The sequence below is a fragment of the Cryptotermes secundus genome, unplaced genomic scaffold (assembly GCF_002891405.2).
Source record: "Cryptotermes secundus unplaced genomic scaffold, Csec_1.0 scaffold610, whole genome shotgun sequence".
Lineage (NCBI taxonomy): Eukaryota > Metazoa > Arthropoda > Insecta > Blattodea > Kalotermitidae > Cryptotermes > Cryptotermes secundus.
In genome coordinates this window covers 469255-490462 of record NW_019734319.1, presented here as the reverse complement: position 1 = coordinate 490462, position 21208 = coordinate 469255, and the positions used below count along the sequence as shown (strand labels likewise).

The 21208-nt window shown below is 38.8% G+C and overlaps 1 protein-coding gene across 1 annotated transcript; it reads right to left on the bottom strand.

Annotated features, from left to right (window-relative positions):
- Window positions 1-2987: 2987 nt before the first annotated feature.
- LOC111868613 (hyccin) lies at window positions 2988-20494 on the bottom strand. Its single transcript, XM_023859428.2, has 8 exons — window positions 20123-20494; window positions 18012-18176; window positions 15065-15199; window positions 13769-13894; window positions 9948-10165; window positions 8091-8371; window positions 5959-6078; window positions 2988-4795 (listed from the first exon to the last, which is right to left on the bottom strand). Exons 2-8 carry the CDS (start codon window positions 18159-18161, stop codon window positions 4257-4259), a joined length of 1569 nt encoding a protein of 522 aa, XP_023715196.1. The 5' UTR covers window positions 18162-18176; window positions 20123-20494; the 3' UTR covers window positions 2988-4256.
- Window positions 20495-21208: the final 714 nt, after the last annotated feature.

Sequence of the window (21208 nt, the reverse complement as noted above, 5' to 3'; positions counted from 1 at the left end):
TGTCTGCAATACAGAGCTTTCCAAACTATAATTTACTGACATATCAATTAGTTAATTATGCCTTTGTAACTGCATAGGCCATGGTAGCATAACTGTAAATGGTGAACTGGAAGGGTGTGGAAGTGGTTGCAGACCGTTTTAAGGTACTATCACAGCATCTGCTTTAAGAAACTGAGGAAAACCATAAAATATTTTGGTTAGGAGAGATGAGTTAGTGGCTGAGAATCAAACCCAGGACTTCCAAGTATGTAGCAGGAATACTAACCATTCAACTATTATGTAAGGTCAAACTGTATAACATTAAAGACTATGGAGGATCTGATGCATCAGTATTTAACAATTCTTATCAGCTAGAGAGGTTACAGACATCAAATCAGGTGTGAGAATAATTCTGGCTCCTGAATTGTGGTTCACTCATTGAGTCATATAGAGTTCTTGGGGATACAATGATGGTGGTATGAAAAAACCAGGATGAAAGAGACTGGTACATTCCAAATACTAGTTTGAAAATCTCTCAGTACAGTGTTGGTGAAGAAAATAGGTATAAATAGACAAAATGTATCTTAACTTATTTACAACTGGCAGCTTCATGTGCCTGTAATTGTCTGGCAGTTCTAGCTATTGGAAACAGGTCTTACTGTAAGTAGAGGCCAATATAGTGGACACACAGTGATCATGAAACACTTATGGATTTATGCTACATGGCAATTAAAATAGATCTGCAAAATCTCCACTATACAGTGAAAGAAATACCACTTAATTCTTGTACATGTTGTAGTTAGAGAATTTATTGAACTGAATTGTTAATACTGAGGGAAACATAACATGTTCGGTATGAGGCATCCAGAATTAAGAAGAGACTGTGTTGCCCGACAGATTTTTACTTCCAACAGAACCATCAGCATGAAGTCAAACTTTTCTTTTGTTCTCTCACACTGGACTGTGATGAGCTTACATCTCTTCTACATGTTGGTCTTGAGAGTTTGTCAAAGCTCAAAGTTTTACATTTGCAATAATAACGTATTCCTTTCTTAAATTGCTCACTGATGTTATCCCCCCTTTAGCAGTTATCTCACATGAATATGATTGCCTCGCTCACAAATGTCACTGTTTTCTTCCCATCGTTGTTGTAAACAGATTTAGTTTCTGTTCTTGAGAACAGCTCTACTAATTTTGTTTTCTTCACAAGGCATGTGAAGTAACTGATTAACACGGACATGCAATGAAGAACACAACAGGGACAAGCATAACACACCAACCACAACACACACACACACACATCAGAGGGACCTGCATATGCATCAGCAACAAGTGAAAGCAGCGATTTCCTCATTAGACATATTTCTAACACCTGATGATGGCCATGCTGGCTGAAACATGTAGTGCATTTTACAACTTTTAAAATTGTAAAGGCGATAAATTTCATTGGATGTAGTGTTGCATATAAGACAATGAACGATCAACACAAGTGAAAAGTGCAACAGGATGCTACATTACAATATTATGTTGTGCCTAGCTTTGTGGCATCCTTCACTTAAAAAAAAAGTGGAATGATTTCACCATTCACATCTGTGTCTATACCCAAGAATTATACAGATCAAGCCTGATCTTATGAGAAAGAAATAAAAAGGTTAATCTTTTAAAACAAACATCTTGTTGGTCTAAGTAATATGATGCCTGAGAAGAGTCCCCCAGGAAAATCCTAACAGCAACTGGCTTAAATTGAGCTCCTCAATATTACATAGATGTTATAAACTCATCAAGAACCAATAGATGCTCCACATCCAAGCTTTAGTAAACCGTTTCCTTAGAGCCTAACTATCTTTCATTTTTCTTTACATTGTTTCTGGTAAAACAAAGGACTGGTAAATGTGTTACATGAATTAGTCTAGGCACATAAGTGGACATGCAAAATATGGAGGGTGATATCACATTGTAACATCAGTCTATTCTAAAATGTGTTATTCATACAGAAATAAAATATACAACTTTGAATGCATGAACAAAATCAAAACAAAATGTCTGAACTCTGAATTATTCTATGCGTTCAATTTGAACTCCTAAAAATAATGGACAGTTCTTACACCCTCTGCACTTCACTTTATTGTAACTATCTCCAATATATTTAGATATTAGTTAAAATTCACTGGAAACAAACTTCACATGTTATTACTGTATTACCTAAATTATCAGTGTGTTCAGCAATAAAGTTCCATCTTAATACTTGTCAATTAACTTTTGATATCCTCATAAATCTGTGCTTCATACACTGACTAGCATCTATACAAACAATTCCCAGAACACCTTGTTCAGAAATCTGGTAGAGATTAGTGTGCAGCCTCTAGCATGAAATTTCACCCAAGTCCAACAAGGGGTTCCAGAGATGGGTAAAAATGGCCTACAGATTATCTGTTAATGTTATGCACTGTGTGCACAGAACATGTAAAAATAACAGACTATCATAAACAATATTTCACTGGACTCTGGTAATGTACACCATGTTTCCACATGCTTCTGCACTGTACATTGCATTTCCATGGGATCCAACAGGGTATGTTTGTGTTTCCACAGAATCACTAGTGTACACTGTTTCCATGGGCTCAAATATGAAGTTTCAAAGTAAACCTAATAAATTAAACATTAAAATCACCTCTAGCCACACTACACCAATATATACATATATAGTTCGCTTGGGGACTAAAATCATGGAGTTTCTATATATATAGAAAGTAAAGTTGTCCCTGTGATTAACTAATTAAGTACTATGTCATGAAGATGTATGGAGGGTGGACATATCACTCCACATTTCATTGACCTCAGCACTAGTTGAAGGTCAGTGGTCAGTTTCATGCCCTGGCCACTTTACCTGCAGGGAAAGAGCCCCCAGTACCCAGTGGATAGGAGGCTGGGTGGGCCCCAGAGCTGATCTGGATGACATGGAGAAGAGAAAATTCTAGACCCCACTTGGTCATCCATCCCATAGCCAGTCACTATACCAACTGTGCTCTGACGGCTCCCATTACATACACACACACACACACACACACCTATATACCTCAAGAAACAATTCACAACAAGAATGACATGAGTTTGTGTCTAACAAGTTCTCACTCTTACTTTATCAATCATGCTGGGGAAGTCACATTACCTAAATTAAAATAAAAATAAGTATATTGCAACAAGTGCTGACATCCTCAACTGCACTCATGCTCTTGTCACAACCAACAACATAGGATGGTAACAAATCTTGTAAACTAAGATCACTGACTGCTGGAATGTGAGGTAACAAGATGTCATCACATCCAAGGAGACCACATCTTAACATTCACCCCTGTGAAAACTGCAGATCAGAAGCTTAGCCTCCTGTCTATCAGCAAATTACTGTAACTGGCTTACAGTCTGGAATGAACTTCTATACACAGTACAACATCTACATTACGTTTCATCATATTTCTGTGATAAATGAAATGCATAATTCTGCAGTACCTGAAACTGATTTAAACAACTTACTCAATACTGCATAAAATAAATTTTTACCAGAAAGAATATCATAAACATCAGATAAAACTATGAACTGCCTGACATTAAGCATACATTATTATTGTTCTTATGGTACAGCAATGCAACACGCAAAGAGGCACATGTCCACTTGTCTGTCTGTCACTATGAACACACCTCCTTTCACCACAACAGCATAATCTTCTGAAGCATAATGAACTAATCATGTATGTTGGGAGACAATGTGGGCTGCTAGCATCAAGGATCTGACCATCCACAATGGGAACACATTCTTTTAGAGCAAATGTAAAACTTTCATCCAAACAAATAATGAAGAGCAATATCTCCTGGGATGTGATTTCATGTAGTCTGCTAGACACTTGTTGATGTTTCAGAGGAACATACTAGCTCCACCTTCAGGGTTGAATATGCTACACAAAGAAAAAAGCCAACTTCAAATCAAACAAGCAAACCAGCAAGCAACATGATGCCACATCCCAGAATACAGTCACTGTCTTCAGATCCTCAAATCCAACGAACAGTAATTACATTGCATTGCAGTGTGGGAAACTGAAACAGTAGAGCTGATTTCGTACATGTGGCAGTAACAGCATACAAGAGAACACACTGTATTCTTAGTACTGAATGCACCACAGTATGCATGAATGTATGTATAACAAAATGAACCAGTCATAACCAATATTTCACTTCAAATTAGTGGATATATATCTGGTCTGGCAGAAATTACATTATAGTAATTACACAGAGCTGACCTGAACAGCGGACCGATTTTCTATTTCCAAAGATGGTTTCTTAAGTGTTCTAGCATCATCCAGGTCAATTGAGTCAGCCGTACATACAGACTGTGTGTCAGACGGTCCGCTCAGTTCACTTGTTGTTGCCGGTGACTCTGAAATGGCTCGATCCTGCTCTGAGCTTATACTTCCATTGGTTGTAGCATTTACATCCAATGGCAGAGGTCCATTTGAATTGTCTATGCTTATGGTTGCTGCAGGTTTCTTGTCTGGCTCCGAGTCCCCATTTGTCACTACAGATGTGCGGGCTAGAGGTTTCGTACCTAGCTGAATCTTCTTGCTTCCAATATCACTTGCTGTAGTTGCAGCTTTGACCTTCTTACCCAGACCTGGAAAGTTTGGTAGCTTTGGTAGAGTTTTACCTCCTCTAAGCGAGTTTCCTCGTGGTGTTAACCGTTCTTCCTCCTGTTCTTCCGATATGGAAGTAAGATTCTTTCCCTCACCTCCAGACTCATCTTTAGGTGCCTGGATTGGGATGTCGTCTACAACAAAGAGATTACCTCAAGTTATGGTAGTCTCTGCATGTCAAGTTTCTGAAGCCAAAATTAATATAACAAATTCTCAAATGAAGAATTCTATCATCATGGGCAAAGCAAAACATAATTCACTCAAATCAACCCAAGGTGTTGCATCCTGGAACACAGAACTCTTCATAATCACCACTGCGTGAGAAACCTAAATCCTGCAAATTTTGAAATATCTACAGAACACATAGATAGCACAGCAAAATTTAGTTTCTGTCAGTCTCAGCAGAATCTTGATACCACATCCAGAAAATCTTTCAGTTAAAGAAAACTGGAAAAATGTATGTATCCCAGTGGAATCCACATATTTTCAAAATGCAGCCTCAAAGTTCATTTTTTCATATATAAATTCACTGTTGCAAAACTAACACATTCTAGACAACCTGGATCAAGTGGTGGCAGATTAATGTGAACCTCTGTATTAAATAAACAGCTGGGAATTTCTTGACTAGCTGAATGGCTATCACCTTCTCAAGGACTCTGCTCAATGTTGTTAGCTAGATCTTGTCTCCACACTCCAAACACCGGATTTCAAACAAGTTGTGTGGTGGAAATATCTGAACCACGCACCAAAAAATAAAATATTTCTAGAGGGTTCCTATCACACACTACAAAAATAGAGAACTTCAGTTCAAAAGTAAGCATCACCAATATCAAAAATGTTCTCAAACTTTTTACTTTTCATTAACCAAGGTATGTCAGTTTTTGCAGCCATTACTGTGAAATGTCCAGTTCCAAGACCGAGACATCCTGCTGTTACTTGTTTGCAACTCTTTATGCACAGAGCAGAGAAAGTGATGTCTTGGCAACTTGTACAACCGATACTGATGTACTGCAATGCTTTCAGAACAAAGGCCTTGAATATAAATCACACAAAAACATGCAACCTGCACTCTGTCATCTTATGGAACATACCATGGATACCACTAAGCAAATGTTGAGCCTTTCTGGCAAAACATTTTTGTAATACCATCTGATATTACTAGAACTACAGCAAGATATAATTTCTGTGTATGCTCACTCTGTGAAATGCGACTCTATCTAAATTACAAAATGCAACACATAACAACAAGAGAAAACAGCTTGCATGTCACTATTAAATAACATTGACCAATGCTTACCTGGCAGCTTCTTGGTGCGAAATGAAGCATTGGTGATCATTGACTTTGAAACTGTGGTCACAGTGGTGATCGCAGGTGACAAGGCTACACTGATCCCCATTGGTCCGTCACTTGGTTGGCCTGCACACATAAATACTACTGTAAGACTTAATACACCACTTCAAGGCTTAAGCAGTAAGGTTATAATCTTGCGTGATGTGGTCTGGGAGAAAAGAACCATTGTTTTGGGTGGAATCTGCTACCTCAAACTCCAATAGCAGGAGGATCCTCCAAAAGTGTTGCGCCCTACTTGCCAGACTACATGGCATCATATCCCATAATGCACATTGCTGTGGGGATCTCAGGCCCTCATGCAGTCAGACTTCACACACCCCACTCTGCAGTCAAAAAGCTCAGCACACTGTATACAGTTAAGCATAGTTCTTCCTTTGCTACACATAAACCGAATAAAAAGAACTTTTCACATGGGAAGCTCTAAAGTTTACTAAGATCAATATTGTAAAAACTGTCTGTGTATCAAGCCATTATTGAGATAATTTGTGAAGTTTTACCAAACCTTCACACATAAATAGGAAATCTGTTCACCTAATATGGACATTGCAATCATCATAGGTCATTCCAGAAAAAAATGGAAAAGACCAATTTCTTGGATGCGAGTTCATGGAAGAAACTTTATAAAGCTAAGAAATTAAAACAAATTTGAGCAGAAGCAGAAATGGTAAGAGGATAATGGGGAGTTATTCTGATACCAAATTCAAAACATTTTTGATGAAGAGTTTCAGAAATTAAACCATGAAGAGGAACACTTTCAAATATCAAAACATTAAATTAGATCTAGTGGGGGTACAGTAGGTCAGATGAGACATCAATCTATAATTTCTAATAGAGGCAGAAGGGTATCTAGTCTGGGTTGTTCAAAATGTTACCCTCAAGCATCTGAGGCCAGTGGCAATCTGTGCTATCAACATCCATGTCCCCCATTTGGTTCTTACACTTTTGCATGGGAGGAACAAAGTTTGGACGTGTTGTGCACCAACGCAAATGATGCAGCCCACTTCTTCCTCTAAACACACCCTCTGAACATGATCAGGCTCACCTCCCTCCAATTCTTACAAAAGCTTTTAATTCTAAATACTCAGAAGTGGAGCGAAACTAGTGTTGGAATCTGGGGAGTAATAAAATATATCTCTCAGAAAACATCTGTTCGGGCCAGAGACATCGGCACCCCAGAAACATGATTGTTGCAATTTTATTGTGGCTTCAGGTAGTATGAAAACCGATACAGATGTTTCAGGAGGCCTCTCGATGGACTGTAAAGATGAGAGACACTTAGCCTGGAGTCCAGGTACAGGCCTTGGGACTGACTACAATGTAAGTCTGACAATTATTTATAACTATTTTAGTATTTATTTTGTCTCTAGTTTATTTAATGATGCTCTCAGCAATTCAGACTACACAGCACGATTTAAAGGCATGAAGTAATGAATTGCAGATGATGTAGATGGTAGCAGTCATGCGCTAACTCAGTGGACTATCCTGGAATTTGACTGAAGGAACTGACAAAGCCACGGCATACCTCGGTCAGGACAGTTGGTGTTCCAGCCAAGACTTCCACTGGCACTTCCTAAATACAGGTCACCAGCATGCTTGGTGTTATCAATTATGTCACAGAAAGCAAAATATTTCTAACCTAAAATCTCAACGCTACAACAAACTGAAAACAGTGTATGCACTGTAATTCCTCTGAATCATCACATACTTTTATGCCCTGTTCACATCACAATCTTCAAGGTGTTCTTTTAAAAATAGGTTTCCCTAATAAAATTCAATATGCATTTCTTTTGAACTATATATCCAACCTGTGATAACTTCTTAGACTCTACTTCCCTAACAAACTATACTTAAGATTACGGTCTTCTGAGATGGGACACCATGTAGCATGTTAGAGAGGTACAAAGTTATTCTGCTTCAGAGAGAGAGGCAACTGCTTTGTCTAAAGTGTTGGTACCCATATGGTGTCACAGCTCAGAGAACATGAATCTGACTTCCATCACCAAGAGAGACTCAAATCTACTATCTATATGCATGTATGTCTTCAGTAATCACACACAGAGTGGCATGTTGTTCAGTACCTGATGGGTTAACTTGCAGTGAATTTCGGATGGCACCAGTGACCAGCACCACCTGAGCATACCCCTCATAACAGGCACGGCCATATATATCCTCAAGAGCTTGTGTGGCAATGTAGCTGTAGTCATTAAACATGGAAAAGTACACAGCATGAAGCAGCTCCAGAAGGAACTGTGAACTCACGGGGATCCGTGGCAACAGCCGTGGAACAAAGGTCGAGTCGCTTGACCCATATGATGAACGCTGGTGATGACCTGGCTTGTGGAAACCCTGAGTCACCAATCTGTAAGAATGTTAACTACATCATCAGGAATTCAAAACCATTATCACCACAGCCTACTGTTGGACCCTCAGTTCACTCCAGGTCAATTTTGCTGTGGTCCAATTTAGTACAATACCCCACCTGCACTCAAGTCTCAGTTGGTTTTGTGTGTGGTTTCCTAGCCAACACTTTGTATGCATATCCTTTTCTCCAGTGCATGCAACATGCCCTGCCCACGTAATCATCTATTACATATATTAAACCCAACAGCCTATCTCTTCCTTTAAATAGGTTCATGATACTTATTCTAGTCATATGAAATTATGTATATAATATTAATTTGGAATTTGACTGTAATACCTTCATTTCTCTTATGACCACTTAGTGTTTGCTGCTGCTGATGTCAGAGAACACATTTCAATTGTTCTTCCACAATGTTCTGTAGTATTAGACAACATTAAAAAGGGTAACAATGCAACCTGCAACCTGAGGACGTGCCATACCATGGTGACAAAGGACCCACCTAACATGGGAAAACCAGAAGGAAAGAGACCATTAGGAAGACCAAGATGTAGGTGGGTAGACAATATTAAAATGGATCTTAAAGACATAGGATGGGATAGTATGGACTGGATCAATCTGGATCGGGATAGGGACCAGCGGAGGGCTTTTATGAACATGGTATCAAACCTTCAGGTTCCATAAAATGCTGGGAAGTTCTTGAGTCGCTGCACAATTGGCGGCTTCTCAAGGACTCACCTCCGTGAGTGAGTGTGAAACAGACCTAACAGAGAACACTAATGATATGAAATTTACCCTGTACTCCTAGTAATATGGAAAGTAACGTGCAAGTGTCGTCACACGATACAACAAGTGCCTGAATCTTTATGGAGATTACATAGACAAATGATCTGAGATCTACTGTAATGACATAAAACAATTTTTTAACTTTATTAATTTTTTACTCACCAAATGATCTTTACTTTCTGGACAATGTATATAGTTCATTCTCTTTAAGGCGTGTATTGAGTTTCTTACCTGGAACCTAACACAGCAGAGGAACCCGGATAATGTAGTTGCTATAGCAACTGGCTACAGGCTGAACAACCAACAGGTTGGAGTTCAAGTTCAAGTTTGCTACCTATCATCTGCAAGAATCTGCTTTAACCGTGCACATTCTGGACATTTCGGTTCCAAGTTCCTTTTTTCTTCTTTTGCTGCCATGATTGGTATTGGTTTTATTATTCAGCACTAGCCATTTCAATTCCCAGCCCACCTCCTGGAAGCACCCATACCCACCACCATTTTATGAACAACAGCTGCAGCCCTCCTGAATTCTACTTGGCAAGGATGGCTCAAAGCTACCATATCCTGGGCAAAGAACAAACTCTTCTCTTCATATTAAATAAACATGACAAAGAGGAGACACAGTTACAAGGGAGGCTCTCACGAGAATCAAAAAGGAATGGAGGAGAGACTGAGATATGATGACCCACAATGGTGGGAATTCATGATTATAGCATAATGTTGGTATTACATTTCAGGAAAAGACAAATTTCATTAACATCATCACCACTATTTAAGTAAGACCACTTACTTGGAAGAGACTTTGCAGACGTGCTCAAGAGCTGACTTGTGCAGCAGACTCAACTGACGGTTATATACAAAGAGGAGAGCTGTCATTACTGTGAGTCTGTTCTGAGCATTAAGTGCTTCAACCTGAGGAAGTGGTCCCCAGCTCACCAGCTTTGTGTTGCATTCTTCCAACCTCCGCAGTGCGCTTTCCGTCAGGGAACATGGTGCCAGACTCATTGGCTGCAACATAATCATGTCTCTCCTTGTATAACAGAGAAATATGCTGAAGGAAATTGATTTTCAGCAGTTTACTGTCCATCATGCAAAAATATCAAGATAATTAAATGTTTTTTAAAATCTGTCACTGCACTACATGTTTCGGTTACTTGGCCATCATCAGGTACACTGAAATTCTGGGGGAACTGATATGCCTTCTGTGCTACTGTGATCAGTGATATTCTATTTACATTTTTCAATTTTAAAAGGAATAAACTTTATTGAATGTTGCATGGTGGATGGTGAACAACTGAAAAAAAAATTCCAATACCATCTGCAACAGGATGCTAAGATGCGTTATGCTAAAGGGGACTACGTTACACTAATATTTGCTAGACACTCTCTAAGGTATATCTGGGGGAGGGGGACTACTTTCAGGGAATGGCCCTATTCTCATCTTCAGGTGGCTGCTGTTAACCCTTACACTGCTGCGGTCGACATATGTCGATCTCTGAAAAACATGACGTCCTTGCTGCAACTGACAAAACCCGTATTGCGACTTTAAGAGTTCCAAATTTCAGGTTTCTTTGAACCAATCTCATTCAAACTGGGCGGGTGCACAGAGTCATCTATTGGGAACGTAATGAAGCATCATTCATTTCAATGGCTGCATTCTTCTGCCCTCTAGCTTAAGAAATGTAAAAGGTTGCATCTGCACAGCGAGGCACACGCTCCATGGTCATGTGACACAAGTATTTCACAGGGCTAGTAAAAATGGCTTCATATAATGTGCAGTGCTTTCTATAATAGTTTTAAATAAAGTTGTGGACTTTGGTCAAAACGTGACATAGTGATAAGACTGTGATATAAGTACAGTGATTCTAGGATAGTGAATTATGTACTTTTTTGGCCATCTTGGACAACCCTGATTTAAATAGACTTTTCCCCTGTCAAAAATACTGAATAATTCAACATTTTTTAAACTTCTGCTGCCTGTTCCCTGTCTGAGATAAGATTAGTTACATTTTATCACACATTTTCATACTTTGCACTTCAATTATTTATAAAAGATTTATTCAAAAATAATTCAGCACAGAGGGTACTGAGAATTACTTATCATACTAGCAGTGAAAGGGTTAATATGCTGATCTTGTTCATTCTACTTCAATAGTAACAGGGACAGCCAGGATCATATAGAGCACCTGTTGAATACAATACTTGTACTTTAATCTGTATAACAAATAAATAAGAACAATAATATTTTGGGGTAATTTCACAGTACTGTCAGTATCTATGCCACATGGGGGCAGACTTCAAGGCAAAGGGCCAGATTAGAGATTCTGAATATTTTGCTCAGCACTGGCACTGCTTGGAGTTGACGTGATTCCTACTATTTTGTTCTTTGTTACACTCATTTTACAAGAATATTTATAGAGAAGAATATGTTTACACTGTTACACACTGGTAAACTGATGTAAGTTCCTGAACTATATGTATTACAAAATTAACTGTGGAACCCATTAATGATTCACAACTGGATGATGAACTGTCTGTTACTGGAAGACATGACCAGTTCTGGGCATTGCAAGAGCCAAAATACAGAGATCCTATGCTTCAATTCCTAGCCACATCACCTTTGTCTCACAAGGAGGCCTACTTTTGAACTTACGTTCATAGGATCCTGTCCATTTCTGGCTTGTCATCTGGACGTGTTTAGCAGAGGAAAACATAGCACTCCAGCCCTACTGGGAATTCCCCCAAGAAATATAAAACCATGCTTGCAAGATATTATGGGCAACAAAATGCCAAAAATGATGATGATGATGATGTGGGCATATACTGCAACAGTTATTCAGGCCTACTACTCTCTGGCTACTTTCTCAAAAACAGTATAATTCAGTGACACTGCATTTCATCATGTTATTATCAACATCAACTTCATCAGATACTGCCTCAGGGTTGATGTCCTCCAGTGCTAACATCTTCCTCTTCCTCCTCCTCCTCCTTCCTTGCCCAGTCACAGCACACAGTGCTCAAAATCCTCAGATGCACCGTGGGTAGCAACACATCCAGTTCCAAGACGAACTCATAGGTGATATCAGCAATGTAAACCTAAGTCCACAGAGGGCACCACCCCAGGGTCAGTTCTATCAGTGCCTCCTTCAAGACAGAGTGGGGCTTCCCTTATGCCACCTGCACGTTGTAGGGCCAGATCGGCTCTCTGTCGCGCGGTCCTGTGACAATGTCTGGCCCACCAATCATTGCATGTATTCCAGTGTCAATGGTTAGCTACCCGGCCCTTGGCATATAGGCTACCATCACTCTCCTTTGTCGACATATGGAGTGTGGCACGAGGGGGCAGATATAACGACACCAGTGCCTTCTTCACATCCTTTCCAACATGGTTCTTGGGTTCCACTCAACCTTCACCTTTCAGGCAGTCCTTCTGGGAATATTCCTGTCAGCAGTCTGTTGTAAAGTGGCTGATGCCCCCCCCCCCACTGCCAGCATACAGGTTATCCAAGCAGGCGCTCTCAGTCCCTCCAGTGGTCCAATCTTACCGCCCTGACGGTAACCCAGCTAAAGCCTTCACAGCCTCTACCTTCAAGACCTGGCTGAGGACCCTGTCAAGCACATCCTGTTCAGGCTTCACCTTCTGCCACTTGTGTTTCAAACTTTCACCCTGCTCCCCTTATTTAACTGCCAAATTCCTCGCAATGGCCCTGACCAGATGGGATGGCACTTATTACAGTCCCCCCCCACCCCTTTTCTCAGCCAGTTCTTACCATGACAGTCAGGTTTTCTTGGGAATTTCCTGTGTTCCAGACTATTCATAGCCCTGTCCATAAAGAGCTTCCCCAAAAGTTCCATTTAAGCCCTGCGCATCAACAATCCACAGTCCTCAATCAAACAACCCCAATTCTGACACCAAGTGTCATGTGACAGTGATGGCAAAATGGGTCTGCTTTGGAAATTGTATTTCACTTGACACTGACTAGTCTTATTTACAAATCTTTATAGTAGTGTACAGGTATTCACAGGGTTTCACAGGCTGTCAGATCATTCTTGCCTAGGTCCTCAGTGCTCTGTAGTCAAAATCCTCACTGCTAAGTTGCAGGTTCAGATAATTAGAACATAATGACTCATCTGGCATGGTTCTACTACTTTCTCATTAATTGCCAAGGCAACACTGAGCTCAACAGTACTTCCACTGTGTTGTGGGTGTGTCTGTTGCCAAAAATATGTATTTTTCATGGTGTTCCCTATTAATGAACGTTATCATGTCATAGTATTGTAGGGAAAATTTCAAAATAGCTCCATATGGCAGATTAAAAATTCTCACAAGCCAGACCCAGGCAGCAGGCCATAGTTTCCCCACCCCTTATTTATATTATGCAGAAGTGAATGGTAGGATGATGAATGTATAATTGTAAAACATCCAACAGCACAACAGCAGTCACATGAAGATGAGAGCAGAGCAATTTCCAAAATTCTGAGTACATGACATGTGTATACTTCAGATAACACACACTGCCGAACATAACAATGGTGCAGAATATCAAAACATTCTCACAGACATTCACAGAATCACGAGTGTTGCGGTGAGTTAACTTTCTAAGCCAATACCTCATGATAAATGGAGGCCTGTGCCAGTGATGGAAGACGAAATGACACAACCTTAGGCTGTCCATTTTCATCCACCACTTCCAGGTTATATAACCCAACGAGTAGTGTTTCAACACTGCGACAGCTCTGAAAAAGAAACAGAAACAGCTACTACAACAATACCATGTGAGCTGCTACAATTCCAAAATATGCAATATACCTGAGTGATATTCAATTTTAAGTTACAAGGTGATATACCTAAAGTTATTAGAATGCTCCTCTAATATAGCCATTCATAAAGTGCAACTTTTCCAGTGAGGTGGTGATGGAGCATACTTTTGCCAGTACGTGTACCATGTATGCCATTCTATGTTGTTTCAGTCACATATGTGAATCTGTTTGGAAAAGACATGTATATCTTTCAAAATTACTAAAATGATCATTTCATTAAAAGAAGAATGTTTCTAGAATGTTTCTAGAATATTTTGTATAAAGCCTGAAACAACATTCTCTGAAACACACTATGAACAGCCTTTGGGAAGTTGTACCATCAAGAGCACAACATAAAGAGGATTTTCAATATTAAAAAATGGACAAACTTTCATGTAACACCAACAATGCAGTGAACAAAATTCACAAGCAGAATTCATAAAAATGTTTAAGAGAATCTGATAGCTAACACATGACAGGTGTTTCACTATTTACAATTTGTATAAAAAAATGCAATCTTTCTAATGGAAACTGTCAATACATGTTAACAGAAGATATGAATAAGCAACAAATCTTTATCAAATTGACTCTTCCATTTAAAGTTCAAACAAAATAAAAACGAGTCCATGAATAGTGCTGTTGAGCCTGTTTCTGGGTCATGGTTAACATGTAAAAGAGGGACAATGGTTTTCCACACTAAGCTGATCTTATAATCTCACCCCATGTGCAAAGTCTGATTCTGATGGTTTTACAGATGATTCAATTGGTGGAGTGGGATGGCACAGTTATTAGCACCGTGTTTCTGAAGAGGATATACTGGCCTAACACTCAGATTAAGAAATTTCATTCTTGTAAATAAAAATGACTGGGAATTTAGGTGTGAAATACATCCAAAATATCAATCACAATACTCGTACACTGCTTTAACAGCCATGGCTACTGTACATGTACCAAGAATACACAGTGAATTTCATATCTGTGGATGTTCTGTATTAAGTCCTTGATACGAAATATGAAATAAACATGAATTTAAATTTTTATATCATATCAGACAAGTGAAAATAGATAAATGAACAAAATAATTAGTTTTCTGTCATCAAGTGGTACCTTCTTATCCCCATGGGCGACAGAATTCAGGTACACGAAAATGAGTGTAGGTAGGAACTGGAGTGTGAACCTCTGCAGTTCTGTTTCACGTGAACGGTAAAACCCGAACAGCTGGTTGCATACACGATCAATTAACTGCAAGGAAACAAAATATGATGGCATAGGCTAAACCAGTGTCAGCAGTGTACAGTGTTGAGGCATGTCACGTCATTAGCTCTTTGGAATAATTACACAAAAATAACAACAGTAAAGCCTCACTAATCCAGTTAGTTACTCCAGATGTCAGATACTATGGCCTGAAATATGAAAATGCTGTTCACAGTTGAGTATATAATATAAAAGGTACTTGTCTGTTCAGACAAAACTTGACAGTTTCTTCAAACCTGCATTGTTACGTTCAAAAACAAGTACAACTTCTGAGCCCTTTATCGATAAATAAACGTATTGCCTTTTTGCAGTAAATGCAGGCTCTACATTGAAATTTTTTTATTCATTTCAGTGGCACAATTTATATCATTACAGTTTCCTTTTTTGTGTTCTAATTTTTATTTGTTTTTGTTTTTAGGCGCTACCTTTTGCTTCACTAATCTGGATTATTGCTTAATCCGGCCCCCCCCCCAATTGCTCCAGATTAGCAAGGGTTTACTGTATTGGTAAAACAGTAATAACAAGAGGCTCTGGGCAGAATTCACAAAGCCCAATCTCCCGCTACACAGACTTCCAGTCCGTGTGCTGTTAATGCCACGTTTCAGTAATGCTAGTTCACTGTACAACACATTGCAGTTCAGCTTATGGGCTCATGTGCTGGATTCATGCACACACTGATTTTTTCACTGTCATTATCATCACCCAACTAACTCAACTGAGCTGAGTCCTTCTTGAGAAGCTAACAGTTGCTCAGCTTCTTGTGAAAAACCCAGCATTTTATGGAACCCAAAGTTTCATTACTGTGTTCACAAGACTACACAAGCAGTCTCTATCCTGACATATAAATCCAGTCCAGCTTTGCTGCATTTTCGAAGGCTCTATTACTTGTCTTTATGTTATGGCTGTATCCTGCATTTTGGTGATAAAAAATCAATATATACTTTAGTTTTTCTGTGTTTACTTCTAGACAAATACCCATACAAGTGTCAGCCAAGGATTCTGCATTTCTCTTAAAATATTTATGCTTTTGGAAAATGAATTAACATCCTCAGCATAGACCAGAAGCTGATGTGTCCCATCCAATTTTAATCCAAGTTTTCTCAGACCTTCAAAATGGTGCATTCTAGATAAACTATCCTGAATGGGAAAATGCATCAGACAATTGTTTACCCATTCGGACATTACTATCAGTCTCAATTTAATTAGCCTAATTAATTTCATGGGGGGCACGCTGTAGCTTAATTGGCTGAGGCACTATGCTGCAAGCCAGAAGATTGTGGGTTCAATTCCTGATGAGGTCACTGGATTTTTCAATTTAATACTTCCAGCCACACTATGACCCTGGGGCTGACTCAGCATCTAACAGAAATGAGTAGCAGGAATATTCCTGGGGGTAAAGGGAGGCCACTATGTAAGACTGACAACCTCACCACATGAGCCAATTGTCTAGAAAATGTGGGAGCCTCAACATCTCATGATCCTATGGGCCTCCACAGCCTGTTACAGGGATAACTTTACCTTTAATTAGTTTCATGGGAGCATGAAACTCAATGAAAATGCCGTACAGCACGTCTGTCTCTAACTGAATCACAGGCACTTTTGAAGTCTATAAATGGCTGTTGTACTGTCTCACTGTATTCCCATTTTTAGGTATTCTTTACAAAGTAAGGAACACCACGCATTATGTGGAGGTCATGCTGCAATACCCTGTCTGCCTGTCCGTGACTTAGGGTCAGCTCTATAACACTAGGCAGATTTTCTTCAAATTTGTTAAGGGTAACTCACTCTAAGGGTACATGCACAAAGGCCATGCTTTGCTTAGCATGTCATGTGTGGCATAGCACTAGGCATGATGCCAGTGACCAACCTACCACCTGAAACACAGGAGTCCATGTGGGGTGCATGATGTGGTGTGATATATCCAGCAAGAACACAAAGTGCCAACTAACAAGCAGTACTGGTCATTCGTTTGAAGTGACTAAGCATGTTTACGGAACATGGAAGAAGACACCAACAATACAGTTTTATACATGGGAGGAAAGTTGTAAAGTAATTTCCAGTCATTCCCATCCACAACATGACCAAATATAAGTAAGGCCAAAAAAGGACGGTTCAAAGCATCCCAATACTTCCATTCACATGTGGAGTTAACCTTGGGAGAATAATGTTGGACAGAATTTTGTATGCAGCTGATTCCCCAATAACTATTACAGTCACGTTTGTCACTTTTCCAATAAACAAGTACAACAGTACACTTCCTCCATCACCGAGGCAATTCTTCCTTTTCCCAAACAGAATCAGTAAGTTTATCAGATTACTGTCTTGTCTGTAGCAATTAATATAAAATTAAAGACACAAAAGGGAAACTGTCTTTCAGGTAAATGGTAGAACCATTAATGTCCATCTACATTATTACAGAAGTGTGATTATAATCAGTTTGGAGTTTCTTATACTTTAATTTTGGAAACTGGGCCTAGTCCTTGGTATGTTACTGTGACACATTTCCTTGTAAGATGTAAATATACAATTAGTAGCTGACATTCTATATTTCTCCTGTTTCACAATGTTTGAACTTCCTCACAGTACTAGCTTCTGAAGTCTTTAAAAATTCATAACCTAGTAAAAAAAACCTTTCTGAAATAGAAACACATGGGTATCATAATTACATTAAAAGTAAATCAAACAGAAGAGAAAATACCGTAAGACTATGACTGAAAGTGAATTTAAATGGATTCTGTTACTACTGGCTACAGAATGGTGACTGTTTATTTCAGAGGTCAGGGGACATATATGAACGTACCTCCTGGTATTTGTTCCGCTCTTCAAGAACTGTGTACAAAGCGGCCACTACCTCCTGATTGTGCTCCAGACTACTGGCAAAACTGTGCACCTCAACAGGGCTGAGAGCACTGTAATCGACCAACCACTCATGAACAGTGTGCTCTGTCATCCCGCCCGTTACATGCTGCAACAAGTAATAAAGTAATACTCTGCACTCACTTATGAACAGCAAAGCGATGTTGCTGGAACAGGTCATTAAGGAACAGAATAAAGGACTGCATATGCAAATACAAAATATCACTTTGGCTAAATATGGACCTGTGTTACTAAGGGTTCACCTCAAACAAAGAGCTAAGTGACTTTTCCTAATAATTTTGATCAGATTTTAATATGAACTGTAAATCCAATAATTCCATTGATTGTAAATGATTAAATATGATTTTGGCATTATTACTGCTTAATCCCACTTGAATATTTGATCCTGCTTGGTGAAGATATAAGGTAATTATTACTATTGTAGCGGTCAAAAAGAAAAAGGCAAAGCTATCCCTATAACAGGCCATCAAGGCCCCATAGGTTTGTGAAACTCTGAGGGTCCCATATTATCTAGACAATCGGCTCACAAATGGTGAAGTTGTGAGCCTTATGTGCCTGTGGCCCTTTACTCCCCTCCAGGAAAATTTCTGGTACTCATTTCTGTTAGAAGCTGATTCAACCCCATGGTCATAGCGCGGCTGGAAAGATTAGGTCAATTGAAGAAAAAACCAATGACCTCATAGGGACTCAGACCCATGACCTTCCAGCTTGTGGAATAGTGCCACAACCAACTATGTTACCATGTGCCCATTAAGCTATATGTCCAATGTACATCTGTTACTATATGTAAGACTGTTGATAGCTGGTAATCAAGTTACTCCTCAAAATGGTATCTGCGCAGCCAAAAGGTATCTTACAAATGCTGTTGCTGTGGTTAGGAATAGACTTATTTCTATGGATCACATATGAATGAATTTATATGCTACTTAATATACATTCTGTCCAGTATGTAGGAAAATATAAATGAAGGGTAGTGATGTGGCATTTGCACACAATGTTCACAGAAACCATCCACAATTTAGTTTTAGTAAGTATGTAAACATTTGATAATGCAATTAGGACAGTAGGGTATGGGATACAATCTGTAACTGTATTATATTTATAGTATTTTCTGAATGTGATGTACTGTTATCTTCATTTCTTTTACACCCTACTTACTAAGCTCCATGGGATCTACCTATTTTAGTGGTCACATTCCGCAAAGGATAGTTTGGCTCCAAACTCAATGAAAACTGAGGTTAATTGTATGACACTGTGAATGCTGTGATTAATATCTTACACACCAAAATGCATACAAAACATATTTCAAGAGGTACTATCAATTCATGACGCACAAAAAAGTATTATTTAGACAACATCTATGACTTTAACGCCATAGTTTGGGAGTTTTGTTCAACCCAGTAAGAAAGTGTATCTAAAAACTGATCACATACCAATCAAACAAAGGCTACCTAATCGAAAATCCCTTCATTTTCTACAAAATATACTGCTGTCACATTTATTAGTTACTGATCAAAACGTTAATTATAATAAAACTTAAACTTCTTATGAACCTTCTTATAATTAAGCACAATTGTAAACATGATGTTTGATTATCCTCCTCATTAACGAACACTTCAAGGTCGTTACTGAATTTCATGTGAACGAAAACCCATGTTTCAGTTCCTACATACACTACTTAATCAAAAAGAAAACACCGGTCACAGAATACGTATCATATGATAATTATTGATCTTATCAAAAAGTAATCGGTGACCCACCCCTCAGGGCATATGTATTTTGTAACGTCTTATTTCTTTAATGCTTCTGGGAACAATTATGAGCATTCATGCCAGCAGATTTCGCAATGGGTGGCTGATACATGACAAAATTCACAATTCACTTTACGTTACTTCAGCTTACTTTCATAACATCAAATTATCAAATTCTTAAGTCTTCGGAATTTTAAATGAACATTCATATCAGCTGTACCTTCACAGTTCAGTGATTTACATATTCGTACGTAGTTTCATAGTTTTTAACTGTCGGCATTACCTTTACTTTTCCATTAATTTGTACACCAGCAATTTCGACTATTCGTCCATCAATATCACGAAAACGTATTACATTATTATATTACATCCATTGCAGTCTATGAATAAATCTGCCCTATTTTTAGAGACACATCGACAATCACTTAACAACATTTCCGATCGTGACAGAGACTTCTGTCATACTAGCACAAACGGCACAAAAGTTCCACACGTTGCCAACATCTGAAGTATTAAACCAAACGCATGTAAAGTTCGAAAGGAAAATTATTATCGAATTAAGTAATAGTAATAGAAATCAATAATTCAGAAACACCATGTATTCCTTCACGATAGGTAAAACTCGTTTGTAAATACTAGCACCATTACATTAAGTATTACGAATAGTATATGAAACTGTTTTACATCATGTGCACACTATCACGGATTACACATTACACATCTGTTCAGTAATCCGTGCCTCTGAAATCCGGTGATAAAACAATTTACGCTGTTTGCCTATCGTTGAACATGATGCGTACTTTCATATGATAACTGTGTTATGATTACGTAATAACAGGGTGCATTGTGAACTGTTCTTTCGCTCAGATTGTAAAGATATTAATTATATGCAGTTTTCGCTTACCCGTGGCATTCGGCAAAAGGAATGATGTGTATTGCATGTTAACAAAGGAATGTTCTGTAATTCCAGGGTCGTAGATCTCGGATTGCGAGTTAGTTGGCAAAACTCAGAAAACTGTAAAGATTCAGTGACTGAAGATCGTGGTTTTTCCAATTCAAAGCTGGAGGTCTTAAATTGTCATGGCACTACCCTTTTACGTATGAGTATTCATAGTAAAAAGTAACGGCAATGTTGTCGAGATGAAATGACTGCAAGACAGGGAACGGGTAAGCGGTAGCTACTGTGAGACAGGTATGACATGAAACATGAAGAGCTAATGAAACCATTAAATTTTAAGGGTCTCTCCGCGGATTCCTTTATGAATGAGAGGCAAGTGAATACTCATTTCTAACAAGATTATATGCTTTATTTATACACTTTTAAGGGTTGATTTACAACCCATTATTCAAACTCATTGACACACTCAAA